This window comes from Schistocerca gregaria, chromosome 7 (assembly GCF_023897955.1).
Source record: "Schistocerca gregaria isolate iqSchGreg1 chromosome 7, iqSchGreg1.2, whole genome shotgun sequence".
Lineage (NCBI taxonomy): Eukaryota > Metazoa > Arthropoda > Insecta > Orthoptera > Acrididae > Schistocerca > Schistocerca gregaria.
In genome coordinates, this window is record NC_064926.1 from 56270750 (window position 1) to 56293304 (window position 22555).

Consider the following 22555-nt stretch of genomic DNA (forward strand, 5'->3'; position numbering starts at 1 on the left):
GATGATGGTCGAAGTAGAGAGGATATAAAACGTAGACTGGCAATGGCAAGGAAAGCGTTTCTGAAGAAGAGAAATTTGTTAACATCGAATATAGATTTATGGATCAGGAAGTCGTTTCTGAAAGTATTTGTTTGGAGTGTAGCCATGTATGGAAGTGAAACATGGACGATAACTAGTTTGGACAAGAAGAGAATAGAAGCTTTCGAAATGTGGTGCTACAGAAGAATACTGAAGATAAGGTGGATAGATCACGTAACTAATGAGGAGGTATTGAATAGGATTGGGGAGAAGAGAAGTTTGTGGCACAACTTGACTAGAAGAAGGGATCGGTTGGTAGGACATGTTTTGAGGCATCAAGGGATCACAAATTTAGCATTGGAGGGCAGCGTGGAGGGTAAAAATCGTAGAGGGAGACCGAGAGATGAGTACACTAAGCAGATTCAGAAGGATGTAGGTTGCAGTAGGTACTGGGAGATGAAGCAGCTTGCACAGGATAGAGTAGCATGGAGAGCTGCATCAAACCAGTCTCAGGACTGAAGACAACAACAACACATGGTCTGCCCGTACGTTCATTGATGTCTCTGTTCACTGTAATAAGTTTAGTGTCTGTTTTGCGAAGGCATCGCGAAACCGTGCGATTAGTAGACGGAAGGACGTGCCTCTCCAATGGGAACCGAAAACATTTGATCGCAACGTCATAGGTCAAGCGATTCCTTTACAGGAAAACACGTCTGATATATTCCATACGACACTGGTGACGGCATGTGCGTCATATGACAGGAATATGTTGTCGACCCACCTAACTTGTACACTTGGCGAATGCGTAAAAAGATTCTTCTACCTTGACCGATTTAGGTTTTCTCGTGGATGTGATAATAACTCCCAACAGACGGACAGATAATTGTTTACTGAAAATAAAAAAAAATAATCTTTTCACTCCAGGGAAGACTTTTTAAATTTTTTTTATAGGGGGACAGTGGGGAAGGCAGAATGATCGTAACCCGAGGCCTGGTCACAGTGTCCCCTCGTCCGTCAAGGAATCAAGGAATCAGAGATGGGAAGGGGAAATCTTTTGTGGGAATTATTATTTATTTATTTATTTTTATTTTCTGTTTTAATGCATTCTTACTGTTGTTTTACTTTATACCACAACAAAAATCAATGTATCTAGCACCGCATCGTGCTCTGAGAAAAAGGAAACAATATCTCGGCACGTTCGTACACCGAGGTAATGTATATTAGGAAAACGAAAAAAAGTGCTTCATACAGGATGCAGAAGGGTGTGTCGCTACTCTCCTTACGCTTCGTCATCCAGGTACGTCTTCACGTATATCACGTTATTCCACCGAGAATCGAACTTAGTCTTGTCAGGTCACTCAACGGGTGTCTTTTCCTACCTGTTGATGATCCAGCTGCGTGGAGGGTCGCGTAGGGCACTCCCTAAGTAATTAGAAAAATACTGTCTGTATTTTGGTTTCCGTACGATCTTGCAATGACGTTCTTGTAGGTAGTTCCAAAAGTCGAATACGTCTTTAGGTCCATCATGAAATAAGTAGTGTACCGCATGCGCACGAATCCACGTGACAGCGTTGGTCTTGGCGCGCGGGAAATACTGTTGATCCGGAAATAGTAGAAACCGAGGTGTAATGTGTTCCGGAGTCACTAGCAGAAAATACAACAAAATTTGTCGCACCAAGCGCCATATGTCTTCTGCCGCGCCACATGTGAGACCGTGTTCGTCCGTGTCTGGTATCCCGCAGCCTACGCAGAGAGGCGATTCCGCCATGTTTATCTTGTGGAGGCGTGATACGGCGATCTGTGATGTACCATGTGGATCGAACGACTTAGACTTGAACCAAGGACCTCTCCTTCCGCAGCTGCTTACGCTAACCACGAGACCACGGCGCTCCTGACCTGATGTTCTCCTTTATGTTCTCTATCTTGCGCATGGACTACTCAGTTTGTATATTTTGCTTATTTTTTTCATAGTTCCACACAACTTCTCCCTGTTTTCTCGACTGATCCGTGTTCAGTTTTTGAAGGCCTATCCACTGTGCCAACTTACATCTAAATCTGTGGGGGGTGCGATGGGGAGGTTCCCTTGTGAGCAGCTCGAGCAGACTGGCGGCGTAACGCACAGACTTACAAGGGGAGGCCACGACGTTTGAAACGCGGATTTACTGTAAACTTCGTACACTCGTAGCAATCCATGAGGACAACAAAATGTGTAAGCAGTAGCCCGTACTTCTCAAGCGTTACTGAGAAAATCGCAAGAAAACTTCGGTCGTCAAATATGTATCTGTTCGTGGCCATTTTAACCATAAAGGGGCTGCAGCCGAGTGGTGCCGGCACGGTAGCTCAGCTTCTTCAGTCAGAGTGTTAGCTTTCCTTTCTAATAAAAAAATGAGCGAACGGATGAACGACAAAACTGAACGGGTGTCATCGGACGTCCGCCCTGAACAAATTAGGTGAACAATATAGAACAAAATTTAAAAAAAGAAAGTGGTTGGCGTTGAGCCACTAGATCGCTTGGTCGAGTTCCGTTCGTCAGTTTTTTTTTTATTTTCAACACAGTCATTTTATTTATTATTTATATTGCAATTGATATAATGGGAAAAATATGTGTAATCGGATGGACTTTTAGTAGATTTACAATGTTATTTGACAGTCTCCTAATTTTTATTATCACAAATAGTATAATATTAATAACTATCGACTAGTAAACCACCAAACGCATAAAGTGATACTGAAAATGTATGCTTGTCCGTGTCTTCAAAACTATTCGTATTTAATCGAAAGAGAACGAGTAATTGCTTCCAGGAAGACGCTATTAAAATATACTCTGAACTGCATAACCAATTATCAGCGCCGATTTTGAAGAAAATGCTGTGTTGTGCATGGTTTGCTTCCAAACTATCGTCTGAAAGAGAGGTTTTAGAAAATGTTAACGAGGTTTGTTTTTCCACGGAAAACGTCAAAAGACCTTGCGTATGAGAAAATATAGCATTTATTCAATGCAGCTGGTGCCGTTTAACTTCACGTTTTCCATGTGTTTACGAAGAATACCATCCTCCAACTTGTACCCGTAAAGTCGAAAGCGACGATTAATAGTACATCCTTCGAAAGCCGTCTGTGCCGGCCAAAACTTGGAGGTAACAAGTCATTTCGGGGTCCTTCCAGGTATAAGGGAGTTCTCAAATCACGGCCGAGCATACATTTTCAATATCACTTTATGCGTCTGGTCGTTTACTAGTCACTACTTATGCATATTACATTATTTGTGATAATAAAAATTAGTAGACTGTCGAATAACATTGTAAATTTAATAAAAGTTCATCCGATTACACGTATTTTCCCCACTATATCAATTTTAATATAAATAACAAAGAAAATTACTGTGTTGAAAATAAAAGAAACCTGACGAACGTAGCTCGATCCAGCAATCCAGCGGCCATAACGCCAACCACATTTTTTTTAAAAAAAATTCTGTTCTATATTCATGGTTGAATTTGTTCAGGGCGGACGTCCGATGGTACCCGTTCAGTTTTGTCGTTCATCCGTTCGCTCAGTTCTTTTATTAGAAAGGAAAGCTAACGCTCTAACCGAACACGTTGAACTACCGTGCCGGCACCACTCAGCCGCCGCCTCTTCATGGTTAAAATGGCTATGCACAGATTTACATTTGACGACCGAAATTATCTTGCGATTTTCTCAGTAACGCTTCAGAAGTACGGGCTACTGCTTACACATTTTGTTGTCCTCATGGAGTTCTACGAGTGTAACAAGTATGCAGTAAATCCGCGTCTAAACGTCGTGGTTTCCCCTTGTTAGATGCCAGGCGACCACTCGCTGACTTCTCTCACTGCACCACAAATTCGGACGAGAGATACACTAGCAACCTGGGGACGAGAGACTGACCCCAGACTGACTCCAGGCTCACCGAGACTGATCAACTGGCGAGTTGTTTTTTTTTCCTTTATTGATTTTCAATTCCCCACGAAGGGGGTGGGCGGGCGGAAGCTTTGTACGCTGCTCTACAGCCTACAGACTTTTTTAAAAACGGAAGAAGAAAATAAACAAGAAAAGCGGGCTATAAAACGGTAACTTAATGTGTAAAATGGCGGAAAAATGTGGAAAGTTAAAACAGAAATCAAAGGAGATGGCAATGTTAATCAAATACACATGAATCTGACAAGTAACATACTACACACAATTAAAAAAAACATGCTGACAGTCTGGTTTCTGGTCGCAAGAGATGAAAAAATCACACCCAGCGACAGCACGATGGCTGTTCGCAACACTTCCCAAAAGACACACAACACAGAACACTCACTGGAAAACACTCACTGTAAAACACTGCACGAAAATGGCGGCACAAATATGACATTCCCAAGCCAATGGCAGATGGGGCGGGGGGGGGGGAGACCTGGAGGAGGGGGAAAACAAGGAGGGAGGAGAGGAAAAAACGAAAAGGGGGAGAACCAAGGAGGGAGAGGACTCATAAGGGGGGAGCGGGGCAGGGCAGACGTGAGAGGGAATGAGAAAAGGTAGAGAGGGGAGGTGGGGAAATAAGAGGACGGGGGGGGAGGAGAGGCCCGGTAAAAGGACAGAGGAAAGGAGTGAGGATTAGATAGGAGGGATAAATGGAGGACGAGAGGGCATCATCCAGGAGGGGGAGTTTATGGAGGCCACCTTGGGAAAGGAGATGAAGGGTGTAGAGATAGAGGGTATGGGGGACACAACAGTGAACACATGGCAGGGGGCAGGAATGGGAGAGGAGAGGAGCAACCTGCGGGTCAGGGGGATCAAGGTGACGGGAGGTGTAGAGGATGTGGATATGTTGAAGGAATAGGAGGAGATGGGGGAAGGGAATGAGATCATAGAGGATCCGCGTGGGGGACGGGAGGCGTATACGGAAGGCGAGGTGGAGTGCATGGCGCTCAAGGATCTGGAGGGACTTATAGAATTTGGGGGGGGGGGGCAGAAATCCAGGTGGGACTGGCATAACAGACAATGGGACGGATTAAGGACTTGTAGATGTGGAGAATGGTAGAGGGGCAACTGACGAGCTCATAGCGTCCTTTAAATGCACGGGAACAGCAACCTTTCCCACCAGAGGGAGACACCAAAGCTATGATTGTGTTCATCCACTGAAGTGTTGCAGTTCAAAGACAGTTGTAAATATTCGACACAGTCCTATGGCAACGGATACTATACATTTATATAATGTATAATGGCTTTTCCGAAACCAAGGTCGCGAAACGAAAACCACTGTGAAAATCAAAAAAAATTTCCAGCAACAATTAGCTACACCTTCCAGCTACTTCTCTAAACAGTCACCGCTTTTCAGTACCCTTGTCACTGACAGCAGCCGCCTGTGCTTTTCGCCAATTCTCTTGGCTGGTCTGCCTTTCGCTGTTTTGGCAAAATGTTGTCTTTGTTGTTCATGTGAGCAGGAATGAACAACAGAGGGAGTCAATAATGGGCTGTATTATGGGTGATCAAATACTTCCCACCAAAAACGCTGCAGGATCGTCTTTATAAGCACTGCAGAATGCGGCCGAAAATGGTCTTGAAGAAAGAAACGCATGACATACACTCCTGGAAATTGAAATAAGAACACCGTGAATTCATTGTCCCAGGAAGGAGAAACTTTATTGACACATTCCTGGGGTCAGATACATCACATGATCACACTGACAGAACCACAGGCACATAGACACAGGCAACAGAGCATGCACAATGTCGGCACTAGTACAGTGTATATCCACCTTTCGCAGCAATGCAGGCTGCTATTCTCCCATGGAGACGATCGTAGAGATGCTGGATGTAGTCCTGTGGAACGGCTTGCCATGCCATTTCCACCTGGCGCCTCAGTTGGACCAGCGTTCGTGCTGGACGTGCAGACCGCGTGAGACGACGCTTCATCCAGTCCCTAATATGCTCAATGGGGGACAGATCCGGAGATCTTGCTGGCCAGGGTAGTTGACTTACACCTTCTAGAGCACGTGGGTGGCACGGGATACATGCGGACGTGCATTGTCCTGTTGGAACAGCTAGTTCCCTTGCCGGTCTAGGAATGGTAGAACGATGGGTTCGATGACGGTTTGGATGTACCGTGCACTATTGAGTGTCCCCTCGACGATCACCAGAGGTGTACGGCCAGTGTAGGAGATCGCTCCCCACACCATGATGCCGGGTGTTGGTCCTGTGTGCCTCGTTCGTATGCAGTCCTCATTGTGGCGCTCACCTGCACGGCGCCAAACACGCATATCATCATTGGCACCAAGGCAGAAGCGACTCTCATCGCTGAAGAAGACACGTCTCCATTCGTCCCTCCATTCACGCCTGTCGCGACACCACTGGAGGCGGGCTGCACGATGTTGGGGCGTGAGCGGAAGACGGCCTAACGGTGTGCGGGACCGTAGCCTAGCTTCATGGAGACGGTTGCGAATGGTCCTCGCCGATACCCCAGGAGCAACAGTGTCCCTAATTTGCTGGGAAGTGGCAGTGCGGTCCCCTACGGCACTGCGTAGGATCCTACGGTCTTGGCGTGCATCCGTGCGTCGCTGCGGTCCGGTCTCAGGTCGACGGGCACGTGCAACTTCCGCCGACCACTGGGACAACATCGATGTATTGTGGAGACCTCACGCCCCACGTGTTGAGCAATTCGGCGGTACGTCCATCCGGCCTCCCGCATGCCCACTATACGCCCTCGCTCAAAGTCCGTGAACTGCACATACGGTTCACGTCCACGCTGTCGCGGCATGCTACCAGTGTTAAAGACTGCGATGGAGCTCCGTATGCCACGGCAAACTGGCTGACACTGACGGCGGCGGTGCACAAATGCTGCGCAGCTAGCGCCATTCGACGGCCAACACCGCGATTCCTGGTGTGTCCGCTGTGCCGTGCGTGTGATCATTGCTTGTACAGCCCTCTCGCAGTGTCCGGAGCAAGTATGGTGGGTCTGACACACCGGTGTCAATGTTTTCTTTTTTCCATTTCCAGGAGTGTATATGCTATGTGGGCTGCGTAGCTTCAGGCGAAATCTCTCACCAAATCCACATACTTGGTGGGAGACACTGTTGTTTTAGGCATTTCTACATGATCACTTTAATGTGTGAACCGAAAAGAGTGACATCAAACGATCGGCAGGCACACTAAAGACACTGCCCAACACATTTGTGCGAAGTACCACCGGATTTTCACAGCGGTTTCCATTATTCGCTTAATTACTTTCCGAATACGCCTTGCATCATGTGCTTCATTTCCGAACAGTCATCTACCAGATCAATCAAAGAACCCTCTGTTTTGACTCGAGAGGTCTAGTGAGGTCATAACAAGTTGCATGAAATTCACGTTTCTAAAACACGTCAACGATTCACTGCAAACTTTTCTGTGTGCTGTTTTGCTGCTGGTGAGACATCAGTTGTGCAGCTCAGTACTGGACTACTATCGTCCACATCTGATAAGTTTCTGAAGCATGAACATAAACATTTTATTAGTGTTTGTGAGAATGCAGGGTTTCTTAGCGGATTTCACTGATTAAGTCTTCTCCCGTTATCCTCCGAGTTGCACCGTCACGTTGTCGCTACATCTCGACGAGTTTCGTGTACGTCATCATCAGTCGAAGTGAACGTCAGTTGAAGATAGCGAGTAGGAAATTCATAGAAACGTTACGACATCACGACACCACGGCTCGACTAATAACCCTAGGAAATTTCACTATTTGTGTTTTGTCAAGATAAATTTTATTTTGTACGACAAATATCACTTTCGTTTTTGAGAAGATTAGTGAAACCCATAACAACTGTTACTACATGTGCATTTATTACATTACAACCAAACGGGTTGTAATGTAATGACCATGTTCAGCAGAAGAATTTACGAGGATCGTGTCTCAAAAAACTACTAACGGCCACATAAACAGCTAAATGGCACGTGTTTAAACCCAATTATTGACTTCGTCGACCGCCTTCTATAAGGATATTCAGCTATAAGCGCAGGCGGCTTAACAGTATGCCGCACTGTGATCAAGATTAGTTTGATTTATGGTGACCGTCGAGAGTGGTAAATAAATTAAAATCGGAGAGAGGCTGTTAATTGTGCAGTTTATTGTCAAGCATACCGTCAGCTGATGTGGCGGTCGCTTTTAGTTCGGCTGCACTGGAGCCCCGCCGGCCATCGGAGTTGCTCGTCCGCTGCAACGAGGCCACCCCTTCTCTCCCCCCCCCCCCCCCCACCTCGACCCTCCCTCCCCATGGCGAGCCACTGTGCATTTGCCGCCTGGTCATTAAAAAAGTTGATGTCGGCGCACACAATTTACCGTGACCGCCGCCCAGTTTGTCCGCTGCTGCCAACACAAACTGTTCCCGCTTCGGGCAAGGCCTTCCGAAAAATAAAAAGCTGTCCCGGTGCTTCTCAGCCACAAGTGCCGTCAGCGGTTTTCTATTTTTTTCGCTTCTCCTAACGAACTGTGTGTTAACGAAACACGAAAAATAATTTCTGCCAGTTTCGGGGAAGGCAACGGAAATAATTATCAGAACTCACGTAAAGGTCACATACATAGATGCCTACTCTCGTAAAATGAATAGTAGTCATAACACGTGTTACGCAACTACTGTTTTGCGATACAGTATGCATCGGTGTTAAAAATAAAAATTTGCTTAACTGTGTTCAAAGTTATGTACCGGGTGACCAAAAAGTCAGTATAAATTTGAAAACAATAAACCACCGAACAATGTAGATAGAGAGGTCAAAATTAACTCACATGCTTGGAATGACATGGGGTTTTATTAGAACCAAAAAAAAAAGAAAAAACAAAAAACACCCCGTATTGCTTGACGCGTGAAAGAACTCTTGCGCGCGTCGTTTGGTGATGAGCGTGTGCCTAGCCTTCACTTTCGTCATTCTTGGCCTCCCAGGTCCCCAGACCTCAGTCAGTGCGATTATTGGCTTTGAGGTTACGTGAAGTCGCAAGTGTATCGTGATCGACCGACATCTCTAGGGATGCTGAAAGACAACATCCGACGCCAATGCCTCACCATAACTCCGCACATGCTTTACAGTGCTGTTCACAACATTATTCCTCGACTATAGGTATTGTTGAGGAATGATGGTGGACATATTGAACAATTCCTGTAAAGAACATCATCTTTGTTTTGCCTTACTTTTTTATGTTAATTATTGCTGTTCTGACCAGATGAAGCGCCATCTGTCGGACATTTTTTGAACGTTTGTATTTTTGTGGTTCTAACAAAACACTATGTCATTCCAAGCATGTGTGTCAATTTGTACCTCTGTATCTACATTATTCCGTGATTTATTCAGCTTTCAAATTTATTCTGACTTTTTGATCACCCCGTATAAAGGACTAATATCTTTGCTGCCTTTGTACTGGCTACGAACACATTTTCAGGAGACCATGCTCCGACTTCTCCCTTTCAGTGAGGCAAAAAATCGAGGAAGTATAATGCCAAACAACAGTCATATTTGAGTATGGAATAAAATCATTATCTTAGCTTTGATCTATCTCGACTATAATCACAGATTTTCTTCTTACACAAATCTATTTCGACTGCAAACTGCAGTCATACTCATATCGGATTCACGAATAGGCTAAGGCACACCTCTATAGCAATGCATGTTCCGCGGTTTTATAATTCTCTGCAACAACATTTAATCTGACGACGACTGCAGCTTACAGTTCAAACCCCTCTTCATACGACTAAATACCGTGATTGACGCCCGGATTAGTAAACGGAAAATACGGCTATGATAGCATTAAAGTACCGCGGAAGATGAGGTCATTACAGACTGATAACTTACTCTGTTGTTGAGGGACGCACTTTCTGTTCAATCGAGTCATGCCGGCTTTCTATAAAGTTATTTAAAGAAGCCACACAGTGAGCCGGGGAAAAAAAAGAGAAATTGTGCGTATAAATTAATCACGTGTTCAGGTACTGATTTTCATAACGCCATAAGAAATCGACGTTTCTACGTGACAGACAGAAAAACAATATTTTCTTATGCTATGCCTAGTGTTACCCCTACGAACCTGGGTACAGTACAGCAGACGCCATGACGCAAAAAATATGCAAATTTCGGTACAGCGAAGCCAAATCTAAACCGTCCACAAAATTAGGCAACGGGTTTTTGGAAAGACTTTGCTTTGCTGCAACATCGTTGAACACAAAGAGGAACTGCTGCGAACGTCATCACTATGAGAAGAACATTTCAAATGTAGAGAAATGTTTCGGATACTACCAGAGAATATTCTCCTCACTCAGCATGAGCAATACATGTTTTACATTACCACATCCTTATTTCAACATCGTATACTTCTTTTGATAGTAGATTTGGGTATTCTGTAATGGAACCATTATTTATGTTAATCATAAGCTTTCAAGAGACACTGAAGAATGCTATGCTGTATGTTTTTTTACATGTTATTGGCTAGTCAGCCACATACCCCAGAAAAATAGAGTGAAACACTCTTATGTTGCTGTTAGATTTTTAATAAATATATAGTATTTTTATAGAACAGGTCAGGCTTATGGAAACCATTTGTATTTCTTCTCACCCAAACAAGTTCCACCACTGTTGCGGCATTATCAGCGAGTATGGTATTTATTTTGAAATTAATGTTAACACTGCTTACATACACTACACTATTCGTTTAACTTACTTTACATCCACAGTATCCAGGCTTCCTTGCGTATTGCATAGTTTTATGATATGACAGGCATCTTACAGAGTAGCAGTTACCAACAACATCCTTACAGCATACCATCATCACCGCAAAACACATATTTCATCAAAAGTATGAACTCTTTCACGCAAAGAATTGTTGTAAACCATAACAGTGGTGAGTTGAGCTAATCCATGTAACAATATTACCTAAGGCGGACCTTATCTTGTAACGCGCGCGTGTTTGTGAGAACTCAAATGCAGACACGCTTGTGAAACTTTTAACGTATAGGCCACACCATTTTTTGTATTAATGATCAGTAGCGGCAATTCGAGAAAAAATATTGAGGTAGTTTTACGTGATTAATAACAGAGTTTATCTCATGACTGTTACTAATATTTTAACATACTGAAAGGAAAGGTTTGGTAAGTTTTAGGCACGCTGCTACTTCAAAAATAATTTATATGCGCAAATATCTGTAGTGTTGGGCGCACTACACCAAATTGACAGAGCGATTAATTATTGTCACTATAATAACAGGTTTGTAACTTTCCAAGCAGCACCACATTATTCAATTACTCCTTAGTTAAATCATTGTCCTCCATATATTTCGTAACAGTTCTGAATTCCGAGAGTATTTTTTCTGAAATTACTTCTTCAGTTCTATGGAAGTATTTCAGTGATAAACACAATTTATTGTAAAATGTTTCAATCGCCTGGAAAAAAAGTCATGGCCTTCTCTGAAAAATGGTGGGTAATATTAACATAATTTATGATGTAAAGTACTTTGAGATTACAGTGCATAACTGGATTGCTGATGAAATACTGTAACTTAATCACATCAAAATATGAATTTCAAAATGACAGTAAGTACTGTATATTACATAAGATACATTTTCATTACAATGATTGTCTGGGATACCAGTGAATTAACGTAAATTAATGATGTATGACATTTATTCTGTAGGAATTCCTAAATATGGCCACATCCCACTGCTATTTAGAATCTGCTGCATTTTAGACCCGCTTTACCCAAACACACGCTCTTCAAGATCATCAACTAATGATGCACTTAAGTAAGAGTCTGAACTGTTAGTGGAGCGTGATATTTAAATAAATACAGCAATGTCACAAGCTAATTTATGAGAACTTCGTGATATCTCAACAAATACACCTACATCCCATGTTAAACTAATAGCACTCTGAAACCAGTATGTGCTAAGTCTACAAGGAACTTATATATGGATTAATAAAGTGTTAAGAAACGAAGGGTATGGTTACCTTAGTGGAATATGATGATATGGCGCTACAGTAAACTTGTAAATAATGACGGAAAAATGTTGACTGACAACACGTTTCTATTTTTACATTTTATTTAATAACTTTCTTTAAAGTCAGTACCGCCTATAGACTTTTTTTATTTGCAGTGTTACATTTACACGAGCATCGTTTCGGCTTCAAAGTGCCATTATAAAGTGTTTAGAGTGTTTTACAGTGCTTAAGATGGCATACTGTCATATTTAAAATACACTATTAGACACATTGTATATTTTAAATACGACTCTATGCCATCTTACGCGCTGTATGACACTTAGAACATTTGATAAAGGCACTTTGAAGCCGAAATAATGACCGTGTAAATGTAACACTGCAAATAAAAACAGTCTAGTGGCGGTACTGACTTTAAAGAAATATATTATGATTGTGGCCCCACATCGCGAAAACAAAAACAAAAAATATTATGCAATAACCACCAACAGCACTTGAATAGGTTAAGAATGGGATGGACATTCACGCTATTTGAAAGCAAATAAAAAGTTCATGGCTCATACCCATTTGTAATTATCTTTGAGCGAATCGCACTACAGCACGCCGCTGTATGATGACGACCATCCTGTTGCTGCTGTGACGGTCTCATGCTGCCACACATAACCAAATGCGTAGCCACAACTTGAGGGTTGGAGAAGCACCGCCATCGACGTGGGCAACAGCCCATGAAGATGACTGAAAATGATAGGACCAACCACCAATCTGAGAAATAAGAGAGATGGAGGGTACACTCTCTCTCTCTGACACACGGCCAGCAACCGAAAAGCATCACGTGTACTGGTTCAAAAATGATTCAAATGGCTCTGAGCACTATAGGAGGCATCTGGCAGCAGAGGAGAATGTAGCCACTCTTAAAAAACAATCTACGTTTTATTACATATCTCGAATTCCTGAGCATATTTCCAGTAATGCATCATTAAAATCAGCACACCACAAGGCGTCTATAGTCAGGGTAGATGGAGTTGATGGTTGTTCGTACTCGCAACTGCGAATACATTTCATGTATTTCATAACAGCTCTAGACGTCACAGTGCCTATTCCTTTGGATGTATGACACAGGAAAGACGACACATGGAAGTTTGGGTCTGGCCGTGATTCCTGCACAGGACAGACATGGTGGTCAAGGCGACCGATCGCGTAGACTGGGATATCCGGTCTCGTATCGCAGTTAGGCACAAATGTTCACTGTCGTCGTTCTCTTGTATAGCTATTCGTTGTTGTACGCAACATAGAATTCTGTGCCGCCACGATGTTGTTTGGATTTAATCGTTTACAAACATGTATGCCACAATTGGAATAGTCATGACAGGGAGGACGGTAGACTTGATTCAAGTCTACCAATTGGTCTAGGCAGAGAAGGGTGGATGCGACGGGAGGGATGGGGATCGGGGGAGGATGACCTCATCTTGGACGACCTGGATTAGAATTGGAGGAGTTGATTGGTTTTCCGTCGTTTTAATCGTCACGTAATTACAAGAGTCACGTGGACAGTGTACCAGGCTACATATTGAGATTGAATGTGCCACACACAAGTGCCCCATAGGCGTGGCAGCGAAAAGGGGGAACGGTCAGCCACTGCCATCAAATTTCATTATGACCTTGAATGTACATACACAAATAATCTACATGCACGGGCGGTGGAACTGGGGGAGACGCAACATCTGTCAGTTTACATCCTTACCTCGAATATACCTCAGACGATTAGCCGACAGGCGTCCACAGGGGGAAGGATTCCCTGAAAGCGTGGGCGTGGAGATAAGACCGTTATCTGCAGTCGTACTGCTACGTTGTTCTTGAATTCGACACTGTGCATCTTCGAAATTCTTCAGTTTTATATAAATGTAGCTTCCATGCGTTTCGCACCCAAAACACACAACAGAATTCCAAAGCATGTCAACTATTATGCCAACATGATAAGCGTCTGATTGTAGCCGATCTTTCATAATCATTTCTTTCACTTTAACCGCGATTCCAACGGTTGATCATACATTGAGGCGTCCAAGGTGCTCGCCATCTTCAACTTCACCACGGTCCTCTTCGAAACGAAAATATGACTGGGAATCTTGTTTTACTCAATACAGAGTCACTAAAAGCCGTATTTAACACTTCTAAAACTTTACTGCTCCTAATTAAGTTCTGGTATGAAAATGTCACACAAATTTACTGAACCATGTTTACAGAAAATACATAATCAGCTTTACTACGAAAACAGATGTAGCCTTTTTGACAGGTGACAAAAGATTAACTAAGCACGATGCCCAACATCATACATGTATTTTTCAGGTATATTTGCAAACACAACCTCGAAAATAACCTATCAACAGGAGTGAAAAATACACGAAATAACAAATTTCCTGTTACTTTTTATACAAAATCCATATTACAGAGTATTTCATCTGTATTCCATATGTCTGTTGGTATCTATCTTTCCCTCGTATTTTGTATTGTATTGTAGAAGTTGGAGAAAGTTCACTCCACATATGAACCGCGCTGGAGGCTGCAGAATCGCAAGAAACCCTCAATGAAAATGATTAATTGTTAGTTCACAGTAACGACGTGGAACAGACGACTGTCCTGTTGACGGGCGACGCGCAGATGGAGCCATCAGCGATATTTACATTATAGTTGGTGGCAGAGGATTACTGCTAACACCCAGACTTCCATAGCTTTGGCCACAAGTATGGCTGTTCACTGGTGGACTTTGCACTTGTTCCAGTTTTACTTTTCACGAACTGTAATGCCCGAATGCATTGGATAAACTGCTCTGATGATCACCAGCTGCCAACAGTGACTTTTTCAAATGTCCAGACGGTTGACATAGGCTGCCAATTGGGATCTTGAATCAAACATAATGAGACCATTTGATGGTGCTGCGAAGTATGTGTGACATCTGTGGATTGTATTGCCGTTTATTGATAGTTTTATGTCCTGGAAGGTGTACCTCGTTTTGTTGACATTAAAAATTGTTTTTACAGTTTCAGAATTTTACTGGGTACATTTTTTGGTATGTGTATATGACTATTTTGTGATTTTACTTTCTTTTCAAACATTGAGTAATCATCCTTAGGAAATATCCCCTCATATCATGGGCATACCTAATTAAGCATTCGATAGTGTAAGAGTTACTAAATCATCAATGTTGTTGGTCAATTCACATTCCAAATAGCGCTCTTATACTGATATTAAACTGGAAAAGAGATGAGTCATCAGGTTCGATGCGGCCCGCTACGAATCCGAGTAGCACTTAACCCTAAGTTCTCGGTTAGTTGATGAATGTATTCAAACCTACCTTCCCTTCCTATACTACTGTAGAAGTAGCTCTCCGATTTTTTAACACATTTCATGCCACATTCCCATTTTCTTGTCTGTGGTTTTCATGCGTTCCTTTCTTAGCTGATTCTGCGGGAACCCCTTCATTACTTACCCGCCTATCTGATTTTCAACGTTCTTCTGAAGCACCACATCTCAAAAGCTTCGATTCTCGTCTTCTTGTTGCCCCACGGCATACTACTGACTGCCATACGATGCAGTTCCCCCAAACGTACAATCTACGAAATTTTCTCCTCAGATTAAGGCCGATGTTTGGTATTAGTAGTCTTGTCTTGGCCAGGAATGCTTTGTTTCTCCGTGCTAATTTGCTTCTTACTTTCTCCTTCCTTCGTTTGTTGTGTGTCATTTTGCTTCCGAGGTAACAGAATTCTTGGCATTCATGTACTTCCTGCAGCCCCACTTTGATGTTAATTTTTTCGCTACTCTCAATTTTGCCACTCATTACTTTTGTCTTACTTCGACTACTGTCAATCCATTCTGTCTATTCGTTAGACTGTTCTTCACTTTTATTGCGGATCGTAATCTCATCACTGAGTCTTATTACTGTCAGTCTTTTATACTAAATTTTATTCCTCACGCTTCACCTTTTACCTTATTTCTGTAATTGCTTCTTCGATGTAGAGATTGAACAGAAGTGTTGAAAAACTGCATGCCTGTCTAATACTGTTTTTAATGCGTTCACATTGTTCTTGATCCTTCACTGTTACTGTCCAACTAGGTTGTTGTATATCTCGTACATCATCCACCTATTCCTACAGCTTACTTCTGTTTTTCTCAGAATTTCGAAAATCTTGCAGCATTTCAGATTGTCATTAAGTGAACTTAACGACGGTGCTTGCTGGAACTGAGACGGGGGCCTCGTGTTTCAGGAGTGGAACGACTACAAGCTCAAGTGGAACCCGGACGACTACGGCGGCGTGGACACCCTCCACGTTCCTTCGGAGCACATCTGGCTGCCCGACATCGTCCTCTACAACAAGTGAGTGTCCCTCCACCCGCTGCAGCCGTCGACACACCGTTTTCTATTTTTATGAACTGGGTAGTTCTTTGTTACCATTAGCTGCATTTGAGCACCTAGCGAACAGCTCTCGTGAAGTTCACTTCCTTTATAAGATTACAGTCTATATCATGCTGAAAATACGAATATAATGTTCTGATTCGTGAGTAATCTGTATCGTAAGCATTGCAGTTTTTTGTTCCTGGAAAGTGTAACTAAGCCTTTCTCTTGCAGGTTCTGAACTGCATATGGTGGGTCTTCTCAAAGTTTAATGATCGTGAATTAGCTTTAAATCACTTATAAATGTCAGTGAAAATTTGATTGGCAGCTATTTCTAAATCTGTACTTGACTTGCTTCTTATTGCAATGTTTGTATCATCTGCAAACAAAATAAACTTAGCATCTGTAATGTAACAGATGACAGGTCATTAATGTACACAAGAAAAAGCAATGGACCCAAGATGGAACCTTGAGGAACACTACATGTAATTAATTCCCAATTAGATGAAGACTGACCTGTTTACTGCACAGGTATTCGCAATGACACCCTTTTTTTCCTGTTAGATAGATGAGACTGAAACTATTTCGCAACATTGCCGGTTACACCATAATATTCTGATTCACTTAAGAGAATGATGTGGTTCACACAATCAAAGGCTCTTGAAAGTTCACAGAAAATGCCGGTAGCATCTAATTCATTATCTAATGAATTAAGTACATTCTCACTGCAAGTGTAAATAGTTTCCTCTATATCAGAACCCTTAAGAAATCTAAACTGTGATTGGACAATATATTATTTGCAGTCATATACTTAAGGAGACACTTGAAAGCAACTTTTCAAATATTTTTGAGGAAGCCGGCAAAAGTGAACTTGTTCGATAGTCTGATAGTATCTGTATATCCCCTTTCTTGTAAAGAGACTTAACGTCAGCAGATTTTGGCCAGTCTGGAAATGTTCCACCGATGAGAGATTGATTACAGAAATAAGTTAGAACTCAACTCGCATGAGCACTCTTTGCTTAACTTCGTAGATATGTTACCATACCCGCTGGAATACTTAGATTTTGAGGATTTGATGATAAATGTTACTTCTTTTGGAGACGTTAGTGTCGTTTCCATTTTACTGAAGTTATTTTTAAAGACTGCTCTCAGATAATCCATTGCACTGTTCAGAGAACCTGACAATTCCAAGCTGCACATAACAGTTCAGAACGTGTAAGAGATTTCCATCCAGCATGTGTATAACATATGAAGACATGCAGATAGAAGAGGTTGATAGTGTTAAAATTCTGGGATTGCCACTCGATAATAAATTCAGTTGGGAAGGGTATACCACAGAATTGCTTAATCTCCTAAACAAGTCAATATTTGCAGTGAGAAAGAGTGATGTCAGATGTATGAGATATAAAGATACTGTTGCATACTTCGCTTACTTTCATTCTATTACGTCGTATGGGATCATATTCTGGGGCAACTCATCAAGCCGAGCAAACGTTTTTAGGGTTCAAAAGCGTGTGATAATAATCAGTTGAGGTGTAAATTCAAAAACATCATGTAGAAATCTATTCAAGAAACTTTGTATTTTATCACTGCTTCTCGGCATATTTATTCCTTACGGAATTTTTCTGTAAATAATGCATTTGCAACCAATAGCTCAATACATAGTATCAATACTAGGAATAAGAATCTACATAAAGACCTAGCATCACTTACCTTGGTCCAAAAAGGAGTCCAATAATCAGGAACACACATTTTCAATAAATTGCCAGCAACCACTATAAACTTGGTTTCAGATAAAATAAGGTTTAAACAGAGTTTGAAACACTTTTTATAGGCAACCCCTTCTACGCTATAGATGAATACCTTAACAGAGAGTGTTATGCCACCTTAAGTAAAAATGTGTGTTTGATTTCAGTTTTGACAGCACTTGGTCACACTCAAGATGTATTTTGTGTACGATAAATTTATTAATAGTGCATAACAATGTTTCATTCTGTCAGCGTGATAATTCTGTAAATATTAGCTGTTCCAGTTTACAGCATTGTATTCACCTATTTCGACAATCTCCTGATATTATATTGAAATGTCGTATGTTTTTATGTTATACTTTCTGACATGTTCCACACCCACCAGAATCAGCTCACCTTTTGGGTCTATGGAGCCAATACTGAATCTAATCTAATCTAATCTTGCGAAGACGTCATCGGCAATTGTTGAGTAAGACACGTTTCGAATAATATGTTCAACGAGACAGAATGATCAGTTCCGAGAAAATGCTTGGTGATTCGGTAGTGCTGCTGCTGCAAAACTGTATGGAAACATCGAGTAGAAGAGGGTCGTATGCAGCGACAAGAGCGTTTCAGCATCAAAGTACCACTGTAATGGACAGAACATCTGCGTCCACACTCAGCACTGTGTCACTGCTACAGATGTGCACCTGTTTGCGTCGACAGGTATACGCCGTAGATTAGAGCAGGGCTGGTGGCACGAATCATATTGTGCCAGCTTCCTCTAACGTCGCAAAAAAGTTCTTATACTGCAATGGACACGTAAACGCCGTCGATGTCGCTCCAACTGGCAACAGAGGTCTGCATTCTTGAGCGCCATAGCAAACAAACTATAAAAGCGACGACATCGCTCACCTTTTTTCCCTTTGGGAACCCTTCGGAGACTGATTTGATGCGTCCCGCCATGACTTTCTCTCTAGAGTCTTCCACTTCATCTCAAAGCAGCACTTTACCCAATGCCCTCCTTTATCTGTTGGATGTACTTCAACGTATATCTTCCCCCTTTCTTTCCCGCAACGGCTCCCTTATATTCTCCCTATGTCTTATCATTCTACTGTTCTTTGGTCGGCATTTCCCGCATATTCCTTTTCTCATAGTTTCTGCTGCTGAACCTCTCATTTATCATCTTATCAGAGACCACTTTTCAGCATCCTTTTGTGAATCCTGTGTTTTACGCAATAGACTAATTTTAGCGAGGAATGCCTTCTTTGCCAGTACTAGTCCGATTCCTACATCCTCCTTGCTTCTCATTTCCTCCATTATATGTTATTTTGCTTCCGAGGTAGCAGAATTCTATAAGTAACTTTACTACAGCATCCCACAGTTATTTTTTTTAAAAGAAATCGTATTCGCCGTAGACTGCAGGAATTATTTATTTCACAATTTCAATTACGGTTCTTTGGGCCATCAAGTGGTATTGCAAAAGACTTTTGTCCTTTAAACAACAGTATGTGAACCCAACCACGTTAGTTAATGAACCACAAGTTAGAAGTCACGTTCATCGCTAATGTCACTTCTGCTATATTTCAGTCTTTACTTGGTTTACTCTCAGTCTACATTACATGACCATCACACTGATTTTCTGTTCAAAATGTCTTATATGGCCTCGTCCTGTCATTGATATGCTTCAGCTGTAAATTTTAATCCCAGTCCTTAACTTTTATTTTATTTCCATAATTGGTTCAGCGATTTACTTATTGAACAGTAGGGAAGAATGACTATATCCTCACCTTACACACTTTCTGGTCTGAGCGAATCCCACTTTGTCTTACACTCCCGTTATTCCCCCGTGTTTCTTGCATATATGTAAAGAGAGATGAAAATGTCGGTTAATGTTTGAAAATTCAGTACTCATGGAATAATGTCGCCAAATAAGTAAAAATTGACACAGGTGCTTGGAATGACAAGGGGTTTTATTGAAACAAATAATATGGACAAAACGACTAACAGGTGGCGTTTTATAGATACAAAGGCAATAGTTAGCATAAAAGTTGATTTTTATCTAACAAAGTCTTCTTGATAGGAAATGCTCAGCATGCCGTTTGTCATTCATCATCAATACCTGTAATCAGGGGACAAATCTACGAACAGGGCTGTGTAGCATATCAATATGTATGGTAAGAAGTAGCATTCGAAAATTGTCTTCTAACATTCCTATCGATATTGGACCATTACGGCAACTCCACAACGAATAACCACACGATTTAAAATCTCGGGGACTAGGAGGGCAGACATAACGAAGGTGCAGCTCAGCACGCGATCCTCAGCATACCATCTCCGCAAGAGATATTTCATAACGTGAAGTAATATGTGGTGGAGCGACATCCTGCATAAAAGTCGGTTTCTACTAGCCAGTCTAGGGATGGCTCGATTCTGTAACAGATCGGCGTACCTAGCACCTGACGCGCTCACACTTTGAAAAGCAGCACCCCTTATCTCCTCGAAGAAAAAGCGTCCGATCGCGACTGTTGTGGTAAATCCACGCCACGCCGTGACATTATCGTCACACAGTGTAATTTCCACGACAGTTCTAGGATGTCCGGTAGCGCAAATTCTGCAGCTGTGGGTGTTGACAGGCCTTCGGAAGGTCAAATGGGTTTCACCGATCCACAGCACCTAAGACAACCAGTCGTCATTTTCCCACATTTATTTAAGTGCCCACACCGGAAATACTTCTCACATAACAAAATTGTTAGTTTTCTGTTCATGATTACACTGGACCTTGAAGGGATAGCATTGGAGGAATCGTCTTAGTGCTCTCCGAACAATATTACATGGAATTCTGGTGCGACGTGCAATTTCACTAAGCAGCGATGAACTTGCTAAAATCTCAATTTCTTCCTGAACTATCCAAGCGACAGTAGCACTTGAGTCTGGTTGCCCGCTACTGGGCCGATAGTCTAAATAACACGTGACATCGGACTTAGTTATCATTTTCCTCACAGTGTCAGCAGTCACAAAATCTTTAGCCGTTCGAATACCTTTCTTAACGTGATAGGTTCGTAAGTCTGGTCTGGCGGACTCTCCATTCTGATAGTAAAGCTCCAGTAACAATGCATTTTCTGAAAAACGTCAACATGCCGCTTTTCCTGTCGCATCTTACTCCCTTTCTCACTACATCTGATTCTACACACTTGAATTGGTGACCGACCGGTCTGCCGATCGCTATTGGCAAGCGGGGTGCACACAGCCGTTGTGAGGCACAATGAGGGGCTACTTGACTGAGAAGTACGGGTCCGGTCTCGGAAACTGACATACTGCCGGGAGAGCGGTGTGCTGACCACATGCTCCTCCATATCCTAAGGCTGACACGGCGCCCGGTCGGTACCGTTGGGCCTTCATCGTCTGTTCGGCCGAAGTCTTTTTTTTTTTTTTTTTTTAACTTTCAGTAATGCCCTTTGTCACTTCAGGCACGTGTGTCAAGCTTTACTTCTCTACCTACAATATTCAAAGAATTAATGCAATATCAAATATTAACAGACTTTTGGGTCATTCTGTACATTATATGTCTTTTCCCTGTTGTTAGTATGTTTTCATTTCTGTGGAATTACAATAGCTTATAGCACTTTACACTGTCGAGCGGTTTTTAATTCCATTATCAAGGGCTCCATTGGCGAATAGAGCTGTTACCGAATAAACTATCAACTGCTGCTCCATATGTTATCGACACCTACGTGTTGAGTGCCAACTGATCTATAAAAACCTCAGAAGGAAAATTGCAGAGCCCAGAGGACTCCTTCAGAGTAGTCCACACGTTACAGATTTTCACGCAGCTTTCCGTCATCTGCTCCTGACGGCTACACTCATAATCAATGTACTGATATCAGTTGCTGTCATCCGCCATAACAGCAAGACGAACAATCCCAGCGCCTTGTCGCGGTATAGCTCTCCTTGAAGGACCTGTCACTAGTCTCCTTGGTGCACTGTCGTCCTTAGTCAGTACCGTTACCATTCGTTCTGCACTCTCTGCTCTACAGCCATCCGTCCTCGCGTTCTGCCAGTACATGTTACAAAGTACCTCATGCTTCTGATCCCATCTTTCTCAAAGTCAGAAAGATGCTAATTAACACCTTCACCTCCTGTGGGCTTCTTGCGTTGCGATCTCCACCTGGAAACTTCCAGTAACGTTAGACACGCCGAATGACCATTCTTTTCCGTACCGTTCCTCTTCTATAGGATGATCATTTTCTATACTAAAAAGCAGCTCACATTAGGATGGAAAATTTAACAACATTTTCCAAAGGCTTAGAATTAGTGGAGTACCTTCTTCGTAGCGTTTGATCGTCGTGTAAACTGCCCCCTTCCGTCAGTGTACACAGGGCCATTGCTTTAATCCGAGACAACTCACCATTACTAGTCGTTTTACTCACTGCTCAGTGTCGTGAACTCATGTTCTCATTCATTCTTATGTAGTTGAAACTT

The 22555-nt window shown here is 42.4% G+C and overlaps 1 protein-coding gene across 1 annotated transcript in view; it reads left to right on the forward strand.

Moving 5' to 3' along the window:
- Window positions 1–22555, forward strand: part of LOC126281519 (acetylcholine receptor subunit alpha-like 1) — a 950196-nt gene that overhangs the window by 808040 nt on the left and 119601 nt on the right. Inside the window, exon 4 of the mRNA XM_049980559.1 lies at window positions 16219–16328. Coding sequence (XP_049836516.1) covers window positions 16219–16328 — 110 coding nt within the window. The remainder of the gene's footprint in view (window positions 1–16218; window positions 16329–22555) is intronic.